A 17,982-nucleotide genomic window follows, 5' to 3' on the forward strand; every position below is an offset into this window, starting at 1 on the left:
GCTCCTCGGGGCCACGCCCCCTTTCTTCGGCATACGCCGCAAAGAGGGGGCGTGGTCTTCCCGGCAGCCACGGTGACGTGGGGCGGCGGCGCTTCCGCAAGCGGCGGCGCGATCGTGTCGCCTTTTCCCTTCCCCCCCCCCCCTCCCCGTCCTTTCCCCCGGTGTCCCCGGGACCCCCCCGGTGTCCCCCCACCCCCCCCGCCATGGAGGACGGTGAGTGCTCCCCCCTCTTTTATTTCGAGGGGTTCCCCCGGCTTTTTCCTCTCCCCGTGACGTCAAAGACAGCAGGGTCCGTCAGTAGGTTCCAGGGTTAACGCGGGAGCGAGGTCGCTTTAAGGGCGGGGGGGGCGCGTTAAAAAGGAGGCGGGGGGGCTCCTAACAGAGCCTGAAAGATTTTGGGGGACCCCCCCTTATTTTTCCACCCCTAGTGACCCCCCCGGATCTTCTGCCGTTCCTCCTGCAGCAGGACTGGGGTGTGCAGGGTGAGTGGGGGGGACCCGGGGAGGGGGGGGGGGGGGAGGGAGGGGAGCCAGGAGTCTGGGGGACACCCCCCCCCAAAAAAACCAAACCCCATCTTTCCAGCGTGGGTCTGCTGGGGAAGGGGGGCGGGGGGGTGGGGAGGTCTGGGTGCCCCCGGTGGGGGGGAGGGGGTAGGGGGGTGTGGGTTTGGTGGGGGTTCACCCCGACTCTTGGGTGCCCCAGCAGAGACAGGGGGGGCCGCCCCCTTCGTGGAGATCCTGGAGCAGCCGAAGCCGCGGGGGATGCGGTTCCGCTACAAGTGCGAGGGGCGTTCGGCCGGCAGCATCCCCGGGGAGCACAGCACCGACACCACCAAGACGCACCCCACCATCCGCGTGAGTCCCCCGGCGCACACCAGTACACACCAGTATAAAAATCATGTAACCCGGCACCCACCCGTCCCTGACGTCTCTCTCCCCTCACCCCGGCGTCCCTATCCCCAGTGCCGACACCAAGTCTTCCAGTATCGACCGGTATAAACCAGTATGTTCTCTGTCTCTTAGGTGAACAACTACCGGGGCCCCGGGCGGGTGCGGGTGTCGCTGGTGACGAAGGAGCCCCCCCACCGCCCCCACCCCCATGAACTGGTGGGCAAGGACTGCCGGGACGGCTACTACGAGGCCGAGTTGCCCCCCGAGCGCAACGTCCACAGGTGGGTGGGACTCCTGGGGGCCCCCCCCAGTCTCCTGGGTGCCCCCCCCATCTCCTGGCTCCCCCCTTGAGTGTCTGGGTCCCCTCCTGGGACTCCTGGGTGTCACCCCCAGTCTCCTGGCCCCCCCCAGATGCCTGGGTGCCCCCCCGGGTGTGTGGGTGTCCCCTTGGATGCCTGTGTGCCCCCCCTGGAACTCCTGGGTGCCCCCCCCAATGCCTGGGTGTCACCCCCCCTACACCCTAGATGCCTGGGTCCCCCATATGTCCCGGGGAGGTGGGGGGAGGCACACCCAGGCTGACACCCCCCCCATCCCCATTTTGGGGTCAGTTTCCAGAATTTAGGGATTCAATGCGTGAAAAAACGGGAGCTAGAAGCGGCCGTGGCTGAGCGGATCCGTACCAATAACAACCCCTTCAACGGTACTGGAAGCACTGGGAGGGGGACTGGGAAGGTCTGGGGGTTACTGGGAAGAGGACTAGGGGTTAGTGGGAGTGTTATTGGGGGTACTGGTTGTTGCTGGGAGGTGCTGTGGGGGTTACTGGGAGTTACTGGGAGATACTGAGGGAGAAGAGGGGGATTACCAGGAGTTTCTGGGAGGGCCTGGGCATTACTGGATGTGCTGGGAGAGGGCTGGGGGGGTTACTGGGAGGGTCTAGGAGGAGACTGGGGGTTACTGGGAGGGGCTGGGGATGCTGGGAGTTACTGGGGGGCTACTGGGAGCACTGGGTAGGAGCTGGAGGGGGTTGTTGAGTGGGGCTGGGGAGGAGTAGGGGGGAGCTACTGGTTGTTATTGGGAGCAGTGGAGGGTTACTGGGAGCACTGGGTGAGAGCCAGAATGTTATCAGGGGGTTACTGGGAGCACTGGGGGTTACGGGGAGCACTGGGGGTTATTGGGAGGGGTGCGGGGGGTGTTACTGGTTGTTACTGGTGGTGACTGGGTATACTGGGACGGTGTGCCCGGGCAGTGCCAGCGGAGCAGCGCGGGGGCGAGTACGACCTGAGCGCGGTGCGGCTCTGCTTCCAGGTCTGGGTGCGGGGCCCTGGGGGGCTGCACCCCCTGCCCCCCGTCCTCTCCCAGCCCGTCTACGACAACCGTGAGTGTGTCCCCCTGTAGCCCCCCAACACCCCCACAGCCCCCCTGTAGTCCCCCAACACCCCCACAGCCCCCTTATACCCCCCCCGAGCCCCTATAGCCCGCCCTCAGACCCCTATAGCCTTCCCATAGCCCCCCCTGAACCTGTATAAGCCCCCCAGATGGCTGTAGCCTCTTTTATAGCCCCCTTTAAAGATCTGTAGCCCCCCTTGAGCTCCTATAGCCTCTCTCAGACCCCCATAGCCCCCCCGAGCCCCTATAGCCCCCCTAAACCCTTATAGCTTCTTGCATTTCCAGTCAGATCCCTATAACTCCCCCTGAGCCCCTATAGCCACCCTCAGACCTTTATAGCCCCCCATAGCCCCCCTGAGCTCCTATGGCCACTTTTGTAGTCCCCTTCACACTCCTATAGCCCCCCCAAGCCCCCTATAGCCCCCCTGACCCCCCAGCCCCCCCCAAACCCCCTTGTACCCTCCCCAGACTCCCCCAGCTCCCCCCCACGAACCCTGTGTCACCCTGTGTGATCTCATGTGTCCTCATGCCACCCCCCTCCCGTGTCCCCCCCCGCTCTGTGTCCCCCCCCCTCCGTGTCGTCCCCCCCCACATCCCCTCCCTTCCATGTCCCCCCGCAGGGGCCCCCAACACGGCTGAGCTGCGGATCTGTCGGGTGAACCGGAATTCGGGGAGCTGCCGGGGGGGGGATGAGATCTTCCTGCTCTGTGACAAGGTTCAGAAAGGTCAGGGCACGATGGGGACCCCCCCCCCCCAACACCTTGGACCCCCAGAAAATCCAGAGTGTTTCCCCGCAAAGGACACCTGGGTCTGCCCTGGACATCTGGAGCCCCCCCAAATGCCTCAGTCCCCCCCAGACTCCCTCAGTCCCCCCCCACAAGGACGTGTTGAACGCCTAGGTGCCCCCCCACGTACCTGTATGTCACTCCCCTTAATCTTCTGGGTCCTTTTGGGGTGCTCCTGGGATCCCCCCCAGACCCCCAGGATCCCCCAGATACCTCGATGTGTCCCCCAATTGCCTGGGTGCCCCCTGGGACCCCTGGGTGTCCCCTTCCCAGACACTTGGGACCCCCTGAATCCCTGGATGCCCACCCCCCCCAGCCACCTGGGTGCCCCCCCAGCCACCTGAGACTCCCTGAACCCCTGGGTGCCCCCCCAGACCCCTGGGATCCCCAGACCCCCGGGTGCCCCCCCAAACTCCTGGGTGCCCCCCCTCCCGGACGCCTGGGTCCCCCCAGCCACCTGGGTGCCCCTCTATTCCCCCCCCCCGCCTTGACGCCTGTCCCCCCGCAGAGGACATCGAGGTGCGTTTCTCGGCAGAGGGCTGGGAGGCCAAGGGCGCCTTCGCGCAGGCCGACGTTCACCGCCAGGTCGCCATCGTTTTCCGTACGCCGCCGTACCGGGAGCCGGCCTTGCGGCAGCCCGTCACTGTCCACATGCAGCTCCAGCGCCCGTCCGACCGCGAGCGCAGCGAGCCCATGGACTTCCGCTACCTGCCCCACCACGGTACGGGGGGGACACCTGAGCAGCCCCCGCGTCCTGGGGTGCTGCTGCGGCCCTCTGGGGTGCTCCTGGGTCCCCTTGGGGAGCTCCTGGGGTGCTCTTTGGGTGCTCCTAGGTCCCCTTGGGGTGCTCCTGGGGTGCTCTTTGGGTGCTCCTGGGGCCCTTTTGGCAATCTGGGGCGTTCCTGGGTCCCTTTGGGGTCCCCTTGGGGTGCTCCTGGGGTGCTTTTTGGGTGCTCCTGGGGCCCTTTTGGCAATCTGGGGCGTTCCTGGGTCCCCTTGGGGTGCTCTTTGGGTGTTCCTGGGGTGCTTCTGGGGTGCTCTTTGGGTGCTCCTGGATCCCCTTGGGGTGCTCCTGGGAGCACCCCAGATTGCCAAAAGGGCCCCAGGAGCACCCAAAGAGCACCCCAAGGGGACCTAGGACTTTTTTGTCACCCTGGGGGACACTTGTGGATCCCTGGGGTCACTAGTGTGAACGTGGGGGGGGTGGCTGGGGGTGACTGGGGGTTACTGGTTTGACTGGGAGGTGACTGGTGTGACTGGTGCAGGGGACCTGCAGTGCATCGAGGAGAAGCGCAAGCGGACCCGGGAGACCTTCCGCTCCTTCATCCAGCGCAGCCCCCTGCCCGGTGCGGGATTGGGGGCTGGGGCGGGGGGGGGGATTGAGGGAGCTGGGGGGGGGGGGTCTGGGGGGGTGGGTAATGGGGGTCCCAGGGGGGTAGTGGGGTCCCTGGGGGGGTCCGGGGGGGTATTTCTGGTCACAGAGGGAGTCTCTGGGGGGTATTGGGGAGGTATTGGGGGTCCTGGGGTGCATTGGGGTCCCTGGGGGGAGTCCTGGGGGGGGCCCTGGGGGGTAATGGGGGGGTCTCAGAGGAGTGTTTGTGGTCATGGGGAGGGATCCCTGGGGGGGTATTGGTCTCTCTGGGGGGTACTGAGAGTCACATGGGGGTATTGGGGTCCCGGGGGGGTCCCTAGGGGGCTGGGGTGGGGCCTGTGAGGCTATTGGGGGCCCTGGGGGGGGTGAATTGGGGTCCTTGGGGGTGAATTGGGGTCCTTGGGGGGGTATTTGGGGCACACAGGGGGGTATTTGGGGTTTGTGGGGGGTATTGGGGTCCCTGACGGTGTCCATCCCCCCCCCCCCAATTCCCACCTCCAGGTTCAGCACCCCCCGAGCCCCGGCCCCCCCGGCGCATTGCGGTGCCCTCACGGCCCCCCCCGGCCCCCCAAATCCCCCCCAGCATGGGTGAGTCGGGGCAGGGGGGGAATTGGGGGGGGCAGAAAGGGGAGGGGGAAGAGGGGGCTAATGGGGGGTTGGGGGCAATTTGGGGGGCAAAAAGGGGGTGGGGAGCAAATTGGGGGGTCGAGCCCCTCCCTCACCCCTTCCCCCCCCCCCCCCCAGCTCTTCCCACAGCCCCCTCTTTCTCTTTTGGGGGGCCGGGGGCACTGTTGGGCCCCCCCCCCCCCCGAACCGGAGCCACTGGCTGAGGCTTTCCTGCAGCTGCAGTTTGAAGAGGGTCCCCCCCCGGGAGGGGGGGGCAGCGGTGGGGTGGGACACACCCCTTTGGATTTAGGGGCGCTTTTGGGGGAATCCTCTTTCTCCACCCTCGATACCATCAATGCCGCCGACGTCCAGCGCTTGTTGGGCCCCTCCGAACCCTCCCAGGCTTTTGGGGACCCCCCGGCTGATTTTGGAGGGGGGGCTTCTGATTTTGGGGGGGTCCCCCAAGATTTTGGGGGACCCCCCATGCTGATGTCATACCCCGAAGCCATCGCTCGGCTGGTGCAGAGTCAGCCCCCGGGGGGGGGGGCCTGAAATTGGGGGGGGTCCCCAGTTGGGGGGGGGTCCTGAGTTAGGGGAGGGACCCGATTTGGGGGGTGGGGGGGCCCCTGAGGATTCGCTGCCTTCCCTGGGGGACCTGGACCTCAGCACCTTGCTCAACCAGCTCCACTCCTCCTAACTGGAGGCATTGGGGGTGGTTACTGGGAGTGACTGGGAGGCTTCTGGGGGGGCTACTGGGAGGCTTCTGAGGGGGGCTGGGGGGCTACTGGGAGTTACTGGGAGGGCTTTAGGGGGCAGTGGGGGGCTGCTGGGAGGCTTCTTGGGGAGCTGGGGGGCTACTGGAGGGCTTCTAGGGGTCGCTGGGAGTGACTGGTGGCTACTGGGAATCACTGGGAGGCTTCTTGGGGAGCTGGGGGGCTACTGGGAGGCTTCTAGGGGTCACTGGGAGTGACTGGGAGGGTTTTAGGGGGCACTGGGGGAGCTGGGGGGCTACTGGGAGGGTTCTGGGGTTTACTGGGAGCAACTGGGGGTGCTGCTAAAGTCACTGGGAGGGTTCTGGGGGCAACTGGGGCTTACTGGGAGTCACTGGGAGACTTTAGGGAAATGGAGCAGTCCTAAGGAGCTACTGGGATGCAACTGGGAGTCACTGGGAGCTGATGGGGGTCCCAAGGGGGACTGGGAGCTACTGGGAGTGTCCCAGGGGAGGGGTGGGAACTGCCGGGCGTGACTGGGAGCTACTGGGGACCATGGGCCTGATACTGGGAGGATACTGGGAGTCCCCGGGGTTGCCCCGCCCCCCTTCCTATTGGCCACTGCCTCTTTGCCCTGCCCCCCCGGGGAAATTGCAGCCAATGAGAGCGCGGCCTTCCCCCCCCCCCCCGCGCCAGCATTAACCCCGCCCTTTGAAACCAAAAGTGCCTTTAAGGGGCGGGGCTTCCCCGCCCCTTCCCCGCCCCTCACCCAATAAACGGTCCAAGGCCAGATTGCACTTTGATTGACAGAGCGATGGGCGTGGTCAACGCAGGGGAGGCAGGGTCTCGACGAGGGAGTGGCGGGGGAGGCGTGGTCTGCGGGTGGGGAGGTGTGGCTCGGCAGGAGGTGGAGCCAGGGAAGACCGAGAGGGGCGGGGCGAGTGGGGCGGAGAACGTGCCGGAAGAGGCGTGGCTTCGTCCCGGAAGGGGCGGGGCGAGCCGGGCAGCAGGCCGCGGCAGACCGAAGCGGGACCGGGGAGGGCGCCGGGAGGCGGCGGCGGCGGCGGGGAGCGGCCCAGTGGGGCCAGGGCCGGGCCCGAGCGGGATCCAGCGGGGCCGGGGCTGGGGCCGGGGCGATGCCGAGCAAGAAGAAGAAATACAACGCGCGGTTCCCGCCGGTCAGCGGAGAGGGCTGGGCCCGGGGGGGGGAGGGCGGGGGGGGAAGGAAGGAATGGCATCACCATGGCAACGGGGAGGGGGTGGGCGTTCCCCATGGCGTTTGAGGGGCGGGGCTTGGGCGGGGCCTCCTTGGGGGTGGAGCCTGAGAGGGTTCTGAGCGGATGGGTGCGGTGTTGCTCCGCACGGGGTGATCCCCGCCGGGGGTGTGGCCTCGGGGAGGGGGCGGGGCTGGCGGCAGTGGGTGGGTTTGTGCGTAGGGGGCGGGGGCTCAGCCCCCTTCTTCCTTTCCGCGTCCAGGGGAGGGGATGGAGCTGGGGGGATGTGGCCACGGGGGGAGGAGCTTGAGGAGGCAGGGGCGGGGCCTGAGTGAGGGGGCGGGGGCTCCTTCTCCTTTTAGGCCCAGGTGAGAGGATGTGGGGGTGTGGTCTCAGGTGGGGGTGGAGCTAGAGGCGTGGTTTGTTTGGAGTGGGCATGGCCAGTGCAGGGGCGAGGACGTATGTCCCCTCCCACCTTGCCAGGCCCAGAAGGGAGTTGGGGGGTTGTAACCTCGGACCTGGGTGGGGGCAGCGACATATGGATTGGGGGTGACCTACACAGGGACGTGGCTTTTGGGGGGAGGCGTGGCCGTGCCTCAGTTTCCCTTTTCCCCTTGCAGGCGCGGATCAAGAAGATCATGCAGACGGATGAGGAGATTGGGAAGGTGGCAGCTGCTGTCCCCGTCATCATCTGTATCCTCCCGGATGCTGGGGTGTTCCCCCCCCAACCCCAGGATTTCTGGGTCCCCCTGCAGTCCCCCCCCCAACCCCGGCATTCCTGGGGTCCCTCTCCAACCTGATACCTGGGTCCTTCCTTGGCCCCCCCGGAATCCCCCCGCCCCTCAGGTAGCCTTGGGTCCCATGGCATGTGGGGGGGCGGGTAAGGGCACTCCGGATGTCTGAGTGCCCCAGGGCAGGGGTGGGACCCTCCAGATCTGGATCCAGGAGGGGGTCCTTAGCGCCTCAGCCCGGGCGTTGGAGCTTTTCCTGGAGTCGTTGCTGCGGAAGGCCTGTCACGTGACCCAGTCCCGTAACGCCAAGACTATGACCACCTCCCATCTGTGAGTACCGCACCCCCCAAGGTCTGGGGGTCCCCCCTGAGGTCTGGGTCCCCTTTGAGGGGGTGCAAAAGGCTCCCCCAGATACCTGGGTCCCACTTGGTGGGTGGGTGAGGATCCCCAATACACCTGGGTCCCCTTTGCCTTCCCTGCCTCAGTTTCCCCAAAAGATCTCTGGAAGACATCGATGTTGGGAGAGCAGCTTAGGAACAAGGGGCGGGGCTTGAGGGCGGTGGGTGTGGCATGTGGGCGTGTCCTCCCGAGGCTCCACCCTGTTCCAGGAAGCAATGCATTGAGCTGGAGCAGCAATTCGATTTCCTGAAGGATTTGGTGGCGGCGGTGCCCGATATGCAGGGGGAGGGCGAGGAACCCCACGGCGAGGGCGAGCGGGGACCCCGAAGGTGGGACGGACGCCTGGGTGCCCCCCCAGACACCTGGGTGCCCCCCTAAATGTTGGGGACCCCTCCCTGAATGCGTGGGGTCTCGATGTGGGTGCTGCTGGGATACGGGAGGGGGTGATCACCCAGATGCCTGGGTCCCCTGGGAATGGAGGGGGGGTTGGGGTGGGGGGAGTCCCCTGGACACCTGGGTCCCCTGGGAATGGGGGGGTGTGTGTGTGGGGGTGTTCCCTGGACACCTGGGTCCCCTGGGAATGGGGAGGGGGGGTTGTGGGGGGGGGTGTGTTTTCGGGGGGGGTGGGGTCCCCTGGATGCCTGGGTCTCTGATGGGGGGGACTGGGGGGGTCTGTTGCAGGGGTCGCCGCCCAGGTGCCGGTCGGAAGAACGGGGGTCCTGGGGCAAAGGGGAAGGACCCCAAACAGTCAGGAACGGACTCGGAACAGGAGGTGGGCAGGGGGGTGGGGGGCAGCACCTGGATACTGTGGTCTTGGGGTGGGGGGGTCCCTGAGTGCATTAGGGGGGTCCCTTTGGAGGGAGGGGGAGCACCCAGATTCCTGGGTCCCCTGGGGATGGAGGGGGGGCAGTCCCTGGACACCTGGGTCCCCCTGCTGTTGTTGTGTGTGTCCCCCCCATGTGTGTGTGTCCCCCAGGAGGACTCTGAGGACAGTGACAGTGACGGGGAGGAGGAGACGCTGCAGCCCCCACCCGCCAGACCCCCCCTCAACTTCACCAGGTACCGGCCTGGATCCCTTTTTGGCGGGGGCACACCCAGACACTGGGATCCCTTTATTGGGGTGGGGGGGCACCTGGACAGCTGTCTCTTGTTGGGGGGGGTGAGGACACCCCAAAACCTGGAGGGGGGGGGGGGGGGGGAGTTGGGTGTAGCCCTCCCACCCCCGGATACCTGGGTCCCTTTTTTGGGGGGATGGGTGCACCAGGATGGTCCCTGCATTTTGGGGGTGAAGTGGGACACCCCCCAGATGCCTGGGTCCCTTGAAGGGGGGGATATTGGGGGGGGCAGGACCCCCCCCCCAGGACAACCTGGGTGTACTGACCCCTCTCCTGCAGCCCCCCAGGGCCCTTCGCACCACTGGGACCCCCCACACTCCCAGGGGGGCTCCCGGGGGGGCTCCCCCCAGCCCCCGGCCCCCCCCGTGCCCCCGAGGAGGAAGAAGAGGATGAAGACTACGACTCCTAGCACCGCCCCCCCCCCGCCTCCTGGTTTTTGTTGGGGTTTTTTGGGGGGGGGAGGGGGTTGCCCATTTTCCCAGGATTTGAACCCATTTCGGAACCAGGCACCACCTCCCAGTACAGTCTTACTGGAAATGCTTCGGGGAGGGTGGGGATGGTACTGGGAGCACTGGGAAACACCCCCCCCGTGTTCGGTTGAGGGCACTGGTGTAATGAGTTGTGTCCGTTCTCAGGCGGGTGGGGGGGGTGCCTGGGTCCCCCTTTTTTTGGGGGGGGTGGATGTTAGTTTTGGGGCCCTTTGGTGGCTTTTAACGAGTCGGGGAGTTTTGTATCGGCTCAATAAAGTTCCTGTTTCCATATACTGGGGTGTCCCCCCCCAAAAAAATTTTGGGGTCCCCCCCCGAATTTTGGGGGTCCCCCCTGAACTTTGGGATTCCCCCCCCCGACACTGAGATTCCACACACACCCCCAAACTTTGGGCCCCCCTCAACTCTGGGCTTCCCCCCCCGGCACTGCTCCCCCCCCCCGAACTTTGGGGTCTCCCCGTCCCGTTCCTGAGTGCTTGGTTCCCCTCTCGACCGCTAGAGGGCAGCAGAGACCGCTATAGGAACCTATAGGACCCTATAGGGTCTTCACAGAGATCTATAGGAACTCCTACAGGCACTTGTAGGAATCTGGGGGGGGTGGTCCTAGGGACTTACAGGGACCTGCAGGGGAGTTTATAGGGGCCCATAGGGGGATTTATAGGGACCTATAGGAGGACTTATAGGGACCTATAGGGGCTCCTAGGGGGTATAGGGACATATAGGAGCCTAGAAGGGGGGTTATAAATACTTATAGGCGTTTATAAAGGATTTGTAGGGACCTATAGGAGCCGATAGGGGGATTTATAGAGATCTATAGGAGCCCAGATGGGGCTTTATATGGACTTATAGGAGTCTATAGAGGATCTATAGGAGCTCCTACAGGGTGTAGGAGTCTATAGGAGCCCAGAGGGGGGGGTGTATAAGGACTTGTAGGAGCCTAGAGGAGGGTTATAGGGGCCTATAGGAGCTGTAGGGAGGCTTATAGGGCCTATAGGATGGTTTATAGGGATCTACAGAAACCCATAAGGAATCTATAGGGAGCTGTAGGGGTCTATAGAGTGTCTGAGGAGCAATGTAATAGGGTGTTTAAAGGCATATATGGGGTCTGCAGGGGCTATATGGGGCTATAGGGGTCCATAAGGGTCTGCAGGGAATCTACAGGAGTTTGTATAGATTATATAGGGGCCCATAGGAGGCTGTAAGGGTCTATAGGGGCACATAAAAGGTCTGTAGGGTTCTGTAAGGGGGGGGGGGGGGGTATAGGAGCCTGTAGGGCTCCTTGAAGGGGTTCAGTAGGGTCCCACAGTAAATTTCGGGGGGGGCCATGGGGCTGCTATGGGCATCTGTAGGCACCGTGGGTGAGTGTGGGGATCTATAGAGCCCCTATAGGCAGCACTGGGGTCACGTGGGGGGGGGGGGGGTGTCTGTAGTGCCACCCATGAACGGCTCAGGGTGGTCTTTAGGGGTGTTGGGGGGGAGGCGATGTGTGGGGAGTAGGGGGTCGATGGGGGGGGGGCTACCCTATAGGGGATGTATAGGTCCCTGGGCGCGTGCGGGGCCGGCGGGCGGGGGGACCCAGGAGTCCGGTGGCCTCAGGCGTCCGGGCACCCGCGGCGCTGGAATCCGCCTCCTCCCCCCGCCCCCCCCCCCCGGCCTAATCCCGGTGACACTTTAACCAAAAGAGTCAGGTTTCGCCTTAAATAACGGGGCCGGAGGGACCCCGGGGCCGGGGGTGTCACCCCGAGGAGGGCAGGTACCAGCGGACCGGGGCGGGGGGGGGACGGACACATCGGAGGGGTTGGGGACATCGGAGGGGTTGGGGACATTGTGGAGGGGATGTGGGATGGGTTGGGGACATCGTGGAGGTGTTGGGGACATTGTGGAGGGATTGGGGACATGAGAGAGGGGTTGGGGACATCATGGGGAGGACGTGGGATGGGTTGGGGACATCGGAGAGGGGTTGGGGACATGATGGAGGGGTTGGGGACATTGGAGAGGGTTTGGAGTCATGAAAGAGGGATTGGGGACATTGTGGAGGAGTTGGGGACATCATGGAGGGGACGTGGGATGAGTTGGGGACATGCAAGAGGGGTTGGGGACATGAAAGAGGGGTTGGGGACATCAGGGAGTGGTTGAGAACATCCGGACCAGTTGGGGACATCATGGAGGGGTTGAGGACATTGTGGAGGGGATGTGTGGTGGGTTGGGGACATCAGAGAGGGGACCAGGACAGGTTGGGGACCCTGAGCAGCACCATGGGGACATGGGAGGGGTTGGGGACATCGGGACAGGTTGGGGACATTGCAGAGGGGACCTGGGATGGGTTGGGGACATCACGGAAGGAACTTGGGATGGGATGGGGACACAAGATGGACATCAAGGGGTTGCGGACATCGAGGAGGGGTTGGGGATCAGGAGACACTGGGGGACACCTGAAGAAGGTACATGGGGACGGGTTTGGGATGTTGGAGAGGGGACACGGCATGCCCTGGGGACCAGGGGACACGGGACCAGGACGTGCCGGGGACATCAGAGAAGGGACCCTTCACCCTGGGGACACCGGGGGGTCACAGCTGGCCGGATGTCCCCGTCCCCAGGGAGCTGCACTGAGGTGGAGCAGGGACAGGGACACGCTGGGAGGGGACAGGGACATCGGGAGGGGTTGGGGACGTGTGACGCAAGTGGTGACACCATCCTTGGTGGTCACCATGTTCCCCCCACTGTGTCCCTGTCCTTGCGCCTGCCCCATGTCCCCGACCCATGCCACCATGGTCCTGCATTTGCCCCACGTCCCTGTGTCCCCACATCCTGGTGTCCCCATCTCAACGCTCCTGCTGGTGTCTGACCCATGTCCTGCGTCCCCATGGGTGGCAATGTCCCCTGTGATGGTGTCCCCATGGATGGTGATGTCTTTGTGGGTCATGGTGTCCCCATGGATGACTGTCCCCATGGGTTATGGTGTCCTCAGGGGTGGTGGTGTCCCCATGAGTGATTGTGTCCCCATGGGTGATGGTGTCCCAATGGGTGATGGTGTCCCCATAGGTGGTGGTGTCCCAACATGTGACGGTGTCCCTATGGGTGACAGAGTTCCAATGGGTGATGGTGTCCCCATGGGTGACGGTGCCCCAATGGGTGATGGTGTCCTCATGGGTGGTGGTGTCCCCATGAGTGATGACATTCCCCATGCCCTCATATCCAGTGGTGTCCCTGTGTCCGACGGTGGCCCCCGCAGGTGACGGTGTCCCCGCGCCCCAGGATGCCATTCGGGGCCGTGCTGGCGCAGGTCGGGGGGCTGGGACGCTTCCAGGTGCTGCAGACGGCGCTGCTGGCGGTGCCCATCCTACTCATGGCCAGCCACAACCTGCTGCAGAACTTCACCGCTGCCGTCCCCCCGCACCGCTGCCGCATCCCCGCTGTCATCCCCGGTCCGGGTGCCACCCCAAGTATCCCCGGTGCCACCCCTGGGTCACCCAGAGCCACCCCCGATGGCGTTTCAGCAGTCTCTGATGGCACCTTGAGGTCCTTCAATGCCATCCTGAGGTCTCCTGATGGCACCTTGGTGTCCCCTGATGGTACCTCGGGGTCCCCTGGTGCCACCCTGAGGTCCCCCGATGGCAACCTGAGGACCCCCAATGGCACCCACATCCCTGGTGCCACCCACATCACACTTGATGGCACATCAGAGACCCATGTCCAGCCTGATGCCACCTTGGGGTCCTCCAATGGCACCCTGGGGTCAGCTGGTGCCACCCCGGAGTGGTCCAATGGCACCCTGGGTCCCCACAATGCCACCCTGGGGTCCTGCCGGCGCTACGTGACCTCATCCCCCACCAATGGCAGCACTGGTCCCTGGCCCACCGAGCCCTGCCGTGATGGCTGGGACTACGACCGCAGCATCTACGTGGCCACCATCGTCACCGAGGTAGGGATGGGGACATGGGGGAGAGGAGTGGAGGGTGGGAAGATGACAGTGTCCATGTGGCCACCAAGGTGGGGGACAGGGATAGAGCCGTATGGGGAAGATGGAGCTATGGGGGGGGGATATGGGATGGAGGGATGGATGGTGGGATGGATGGTGGAGTAGATGGAAGGATGGATGGAGGGATGGATGGAGGGATGGGCGGACAGAGAGGAGAAAAGTGAGGGACTGATGGAGGAAGGAGAGGACAGCTCATCCTCACCTCACCCCCGTCCCCATAGTGGGACCTCGTCTGCAGCTACCGGCAGCTCCGGCAGATGGCCCAGTCCATCTACATGGCTGGGGTCCTGGTGGGCGCCCTGGTCCTGGGAGGTCTCTCGGACAGGTAACGACAGCAGAGACACCCATTCCCCGTGCCTCAGATTCCCCACGAGGCGTCGGACAGATTGTCACCTGGTGACACCCAGTGGCACCCAGTGCCTCCCTGTTGCAGGTTTGGGCGCAAGGCCATGTTGATGTGGTCCTACCTGCAGCTGGGGGTGATGGGGACGTGCACAGCCTTTGCCCCCAACTACGCGTCCTACTGTGTCTTCCGCTTTGCTGGTGGCATGGCACTCTCCGGCTTCGGCCTCAGCATCGCCTGCCTAGGTGAGAGGATGATGAGGGACCTGGGTGGGGACAACTGGCATGACCATGGATGGGGACAACCCAATGGCCATGGATGGTGACAACCCAATGACCATGGATGGGGACATCACCATGGCCATGGAGATGGACATTGCCATGGCCAATGTATGAGGATGTCCCCAGCAGCCATGGCTGGGGACATCCCCCTCTCTACAGACGTCCCTATGGCTGTTGATGGGGACATCTCAGTGGTCACTGATGGGGACATCACCGTGGCCACCTATGGGGCAATGTGGTGCAGATGCATGTGGACATGATGTGGAGGTCACCTTCACAGGGAGGGTCACGGGGGGGGGGGGGGGGTGGTGGGTGGCGCATGAAGTCAGACATGTCCCCATGGTCCCTTGCAGTGGTGGAGTGGATCCCCACGCCCTACCGTGCCATCACTGTGGCCATCACCGGCTTTGCCTACACCCTGGGCCAGATCCTGCTGGCTGGCGTGGCCTATGCCGTCCCTCACTGGCGCTGGCTCCAGCTCACCGTCTCCCTGCCCTTCTTTGTCTTCCTCCTCTACTCTTGGTAGGACATTTCCCTTGGGGAAGGCCATGGGGACACGGGTTCTTCTTCATGCCTCAGTTTCCCCCGCCTCGTTGACTGCAGGTGGTTGGCTGAGTCCGCCCGTTGGCTGGTGCTCTCAGGGAAGGCTGAGAGGGCCGTGAAGGTCCTGCAGCGAGTGGCCAGGATTAACAAGAGAAAGGAGGAAGGGGAGAAGATCACAGTGGAGGTCTGGTGGCCCCATGGTGGGGGTGTGTGTAGGTGTCTTGGTTTCTCACCCCTGTCCCCCACCAACCTCTCTTGTTTCATCCTCTCCCAGATCCTGAGGTCCAACATGAAAGAGGAGCTGGCTGGTCTGAAGTCCTCCTACACCATCTCCGACCTGGTCCGGACCCCAGTTATCCGTCACATCTTCTTCTGCCTCTCCATCGTCTGGTGGGGCTGGGATGGGATGAGGAAGAATGGCGGGGATGAGGAGGAGGAGGGTGGGGTGGGTGAGGGGGTGAAGGGATGGGGACGTGGGTGGAGAGTTGGAGGGAGGGATGGTTGGTTGGTTGGATGGAAGGTTGGATGGAAGGGTAGCTGGACAGATGGCTGGAGAGTTGGTCAGATGTATGGATGGATAAATGCAAAGATGGAGAGACAACCAGCAATTCCAGCCATCCAATTGCACCACAGCCCCCTTCTCCATCTGAGATCCCTGCCCTGTCCCATGTGATGGTGACATCAAAGTCCATGCCTCTCTCTGCCCTGCTCCAGGTTCTCCATCAGTTTCTCCTATTATGGGCTGGCCATGGACCTGCAAAACTTTGGTGTCAGCATTTACCTCATCCAGGTGATTTTCGGTGCCGTCGACTTCCCGGCCAAAGTGGTGGTGACCGTCTCCCTGAGCTACATCGGCCGACGTGTGTCACTCATGGTGGCCCTCTTCTTGGCAGGGCTTGTCATCATTGCCAACATCTTTGTCTCCACAGGTGGGTGCGGTGGGGTGATGGGCATCTTCTGCACCCCTCTGTCCAGCCACCCATATCCCCACAACTCTGCTTTGCTCTTCACCCATCTTCTCCAGCCATTGAATGATGCACCTACCTACCTCTCCATCCATCCATCACTTACCCATCTACCCCTCCCTACGTCCTGCCTTCTTTCTCCTTCCCACCATCCCTGAGGTGGCTCCTGCCCAGACACAGAGTCCACCCGGTCCCTCTCTCTGCTTCAGAGCTGCAGACGGTGCGCACGGCGCTGGCTGTCATCGGCAAGGGTTGCCTCTCTGCTTCCTTCAACTGCGTCTTCCTCTACACCACCGAGCTCTACCCCACGCCCATCAGGTAAAACCCCATCCCCATGAGCACACAGTGGACAGGCCCCCCCACCCACCCACCCATGACACCCCCCCAGAGTGGTCCCTACCTCACGTTGACCCCCCCCCACCATGTTGGCAGGCAGACTGGGCTGGGCTTTGGCAGCACCATGGCCCGAGTGGGTGGCATTGTGGCACCACTGGTGAAGATGATGGATGAGTACTACCCCTTCTTGCCCCCTGCGGTCTACGGGGTGGCCCCGGTGGTGGCGGCAGTGGCAGCTGGCTTCCTCCCAGAGACCCTCAACACGCCACTGCCTGACACCATCGAGGAGGTGGAGAGCAGGTGGGCAGGTGGCAGGAGGGGAGGGAGGAGTGGATGGAGGGATGGATGATGGAAAGCTGGATGGAGAGATTGATGGATGATGGATGGTGGAGGGATGATGGAAGGCTGGATCTAGTAGTAGATGAATGGCTGGAATTTTGTGGATGGATAGATTGGTGAACAACTGGATGGATGGAGCGGTGGGGTGGTAGACAAAGGGGGTGGAGTTTTGGATGAATGATGGATGGATGATAGATGGATGGATGATGGAGGGACAATGGATGGATGGATGAATGGCTGGAAGGATGGACCTCAAGATGAAGGGGTTTTTGGATGGAGGGACGGATGGATGTGTTGGAGGACAAGTGGACGGGTGTGTTGGCAGAATGTGTGGCGAGTGGCTGGACAGACGGACAGACACGGTGCCAGCTGGGCTGCTTCCCGCCCTACCGCTGGCTGCTCCATCCTGCCACACCCCACAGACCCTCCTCCTCATTATATTGCTCCCTCCAGGGCCAAACGGAAGAAGACAGATGACCCCAAGGAGAAGATCCCCCTCCAGCTCCAGGACAAGGCCCCACCGAAAGAGGCCTGAAGGACCACAGGGGGTGGGGGGGGGGGCAGCACCCTGCATCTGGCCACCAGCAACTGCCCTCCCCCATGGATGTCCCGTTCCCCCTGCCCCCCCCCCCTTCCAATTTTGGGGACGGGTACAATTTCACTGCCTGCCCCACAGCTGGTGACCTCCCTGTGTGGGGTGGGGGAAGTCCTCAGAGGAATAAAGCAGCTCTGGCTGGGGATGGTGTCTCGGAGTGTTATCTGAGCCCACCCAAGGTCACCTCCAATGAGATGACACTCAATAACCATGTCTGAGATCACCTCCAATAGGACAATGCCTAAGAACCATGTCCCTGAGGTCACCTCCAGTAAGATGATGCCCAAGAACCCCTATGTTGGAAGTCACCTCCAATAAGATGACACCTCATAAGCATTTTCCTGAGGCCACCTCCAACAAGACGACACCCAATAACCCCCCCAAACCCACCCAACTCTTCTCACAGGAGAGGGGTCCCCCAAATCCCTGAGAAGGGAGAGGAAGGGCAAGGAGCTCCCAAATCTCATGCCCCTCCCAGCAATCCATGGGGCTGCCGCTATGATGCCCCTTCCCCGACTTCCCTCCCCCTCCTTCCCCGGCCCTTGCTCCCATTGCCAACATGTCCCTTGGCCCCATCAACCCCCTCATCTGTCTGACCCCATAAAAAATTAACCCCCAGCTTCCCTAGGCAGAGAATGTGCTGACCCAAGCAGGGCCACCTCCGTCAGCACCTTTTGGTCCTCTTTCAACCACGAAAATCACTAAAATTTAACCCAACGGGGCTGGCGAAAGCCATATGTTGGCTCAAGCCAGGAGAAGACCAACACCACCCCCACCACAACCCCCCCCCCGCCACCAGCTCTCTGGGATGCTGCCTGAAGCTACACCATGACCTAGATGAAGTAGGTTGGGCTCAGATGGCCCCCCCCTCCAAAAATTGCCTTTTCCCCTCAAAAAAAGCAACA

The 17,982-nt window shown here is 63.3% G+C and overlaps 3 protein-coding genes across 5 annotated transcripts; all 3 read left to right on the forward strand.

Annotated features, from left to right (window-relative positions):
- The first annotated feature begins 138 nt into the window (after positions 1-138).
- On the forward strand, positions 139-6,552 carry RELA (RELA proto-oncogene, NF-kB subunit). The gene is given in 13 exon segments (XM_054808338.1): positions 139-213; positions 429-482; positions 703-854; positions 1,023-1,171; positions 1,499-1,590; positions 2,137-2,265; positions 2,897-3,001; positions 3,570-3,782; positions 4,327-4,407; positions 4,935-5,021; positions 5,178-5,229; positions 5,231-5,576; positions 5,578-6,552. Coding segments are annotated over 13 exon segments (1,629 nt in total). The 5' UTR covers positions 139-203; the 3' UTR covers positions 5,737-6,552.
- A 216-nt stretch (positions 6,553-6,768) lies between these two features.
- DRAP1 (DR1 associated protein 1) lies at positions 6,769-9,963 on the forward strand. The gene is made up of 7 exons (XM_054808322.1): positions 6,769-6,927; positions 7,584-7,656; positions 7,931-8,024; positions 8,303-8,422; positions 8,775-8,865; positions 9,070-9,152; positions 9,488-9,963. The coding sequence occupies exons 1-7, from the start codon at positions 6,886-6,888 to the stop codon at positions 9,615-9,617; spliced, it is 633 nt and encodes a 210-aa protein (XP_054664297.1). The 5' UTR covers positions 6,769-6,885; the 3' UTR covers positions 9,618-9,963.
- A 1,408-nt stretch (positions 9,964-11,371) lies between these two features.
- Positions 11,372-17,220, forward strand: LOC129198716 (solute carrier family 22 member 6-A-like). Of its 3 annotated transcripts, none has more exons than XM_054808265.1 (11): positions 11,372-11,449; positions 12,929-13,618; positions 13,897-14,000; positions 14,109-14,263; positions 14,653-14,821; positions 14,903-15,026; positions 15,117-15,232; positions 15,557-15,771; positions 16,017-16,125; positions 16,240-16,443; positions 16,936-17,220. In XM_054808265.1, exons 2-11 carry the CDS (start codon positions 12,953-12,955, stop codon positions 17,015-17,017), a joined length of 1,944 nt encoding a protein of 647 aa, XP_054664240.1. In that variant the 5' UTR covers positions 11,372-11,449; positions 12,929-12,952; the 3' UTR covers positions 17,018-17,220. The 3 variants fall into 3 exon arrangements, with proteins under 3 accessions (XP_054664240.1, XP_054664241.1, XP_054664239.1); XM_054808266.1 differs by having other exon boundaries at positions 11,386-11,449; positions 12,896-13,618; XM_054808264.1 differs by lacking the exon at positions 11,372-11,449 and adding an exon at positions 12,199-12,307.
- Positions 17,221-17,982: the final 762 nt, after the last annotated feature.

Source organism: Grus americana, chromosome 35 (genome assembly GCF_028858705.1).
Source record: "Grus americana isolate bGruAme1 chromosome 35, bGruAme1.mat, whole genome shotgun sequence".
Lineage (NCBI taxonomy): Eukaryota > Metazoa > Chordata > Aves > Gruiformes > Gruidae > Grus > Grus americana.

Bases quoted from the DNA above. Each gene is read 5' to 3' on its own strand.
- LOC129198716 (XM_054808264.1), top strand. From the start codon at position 12,278: ATGTCCCCGTCCCCAGGGAGCTGCACTGAG. The intron at 15,772-16,016 runs GTGGGTGCGGTG...TCTCTGCTTCAG, and splicing joins CAACATCTTTGTCTCCACAG to AGCTGCAGACGGTGCGCACG. The intron at 16,126-16,239 runs GTAAAACCCCAT...CCATGTTGGCAG, and splicing joins CTCTACCCCACGCCCATCAG to GCAGACTGGGCTGGGCTTTG.
- DRAP1 (XM_054808322.1), top strand. From the start codon at position 6,886: ATGCCGAGCAAGAAGAAGAAATACAACGCGCGGTTCCCGCCG. The intron at 8,423-8,774 runs GTGGGACGGACG...GGTCTGTTGCAG, and splicing joins GGCGAGCGGGGACCCCGAAG to GGGTCGCCGCCCAGGTGCCG. The intron at 9,153-9,487 runs GTACCGGCCTGG...CCTCTCCTGCAG, and splicing joins CCCCCCCTCAACTTCACCAG to CCCCCCAGGGCCCTTCGCAC.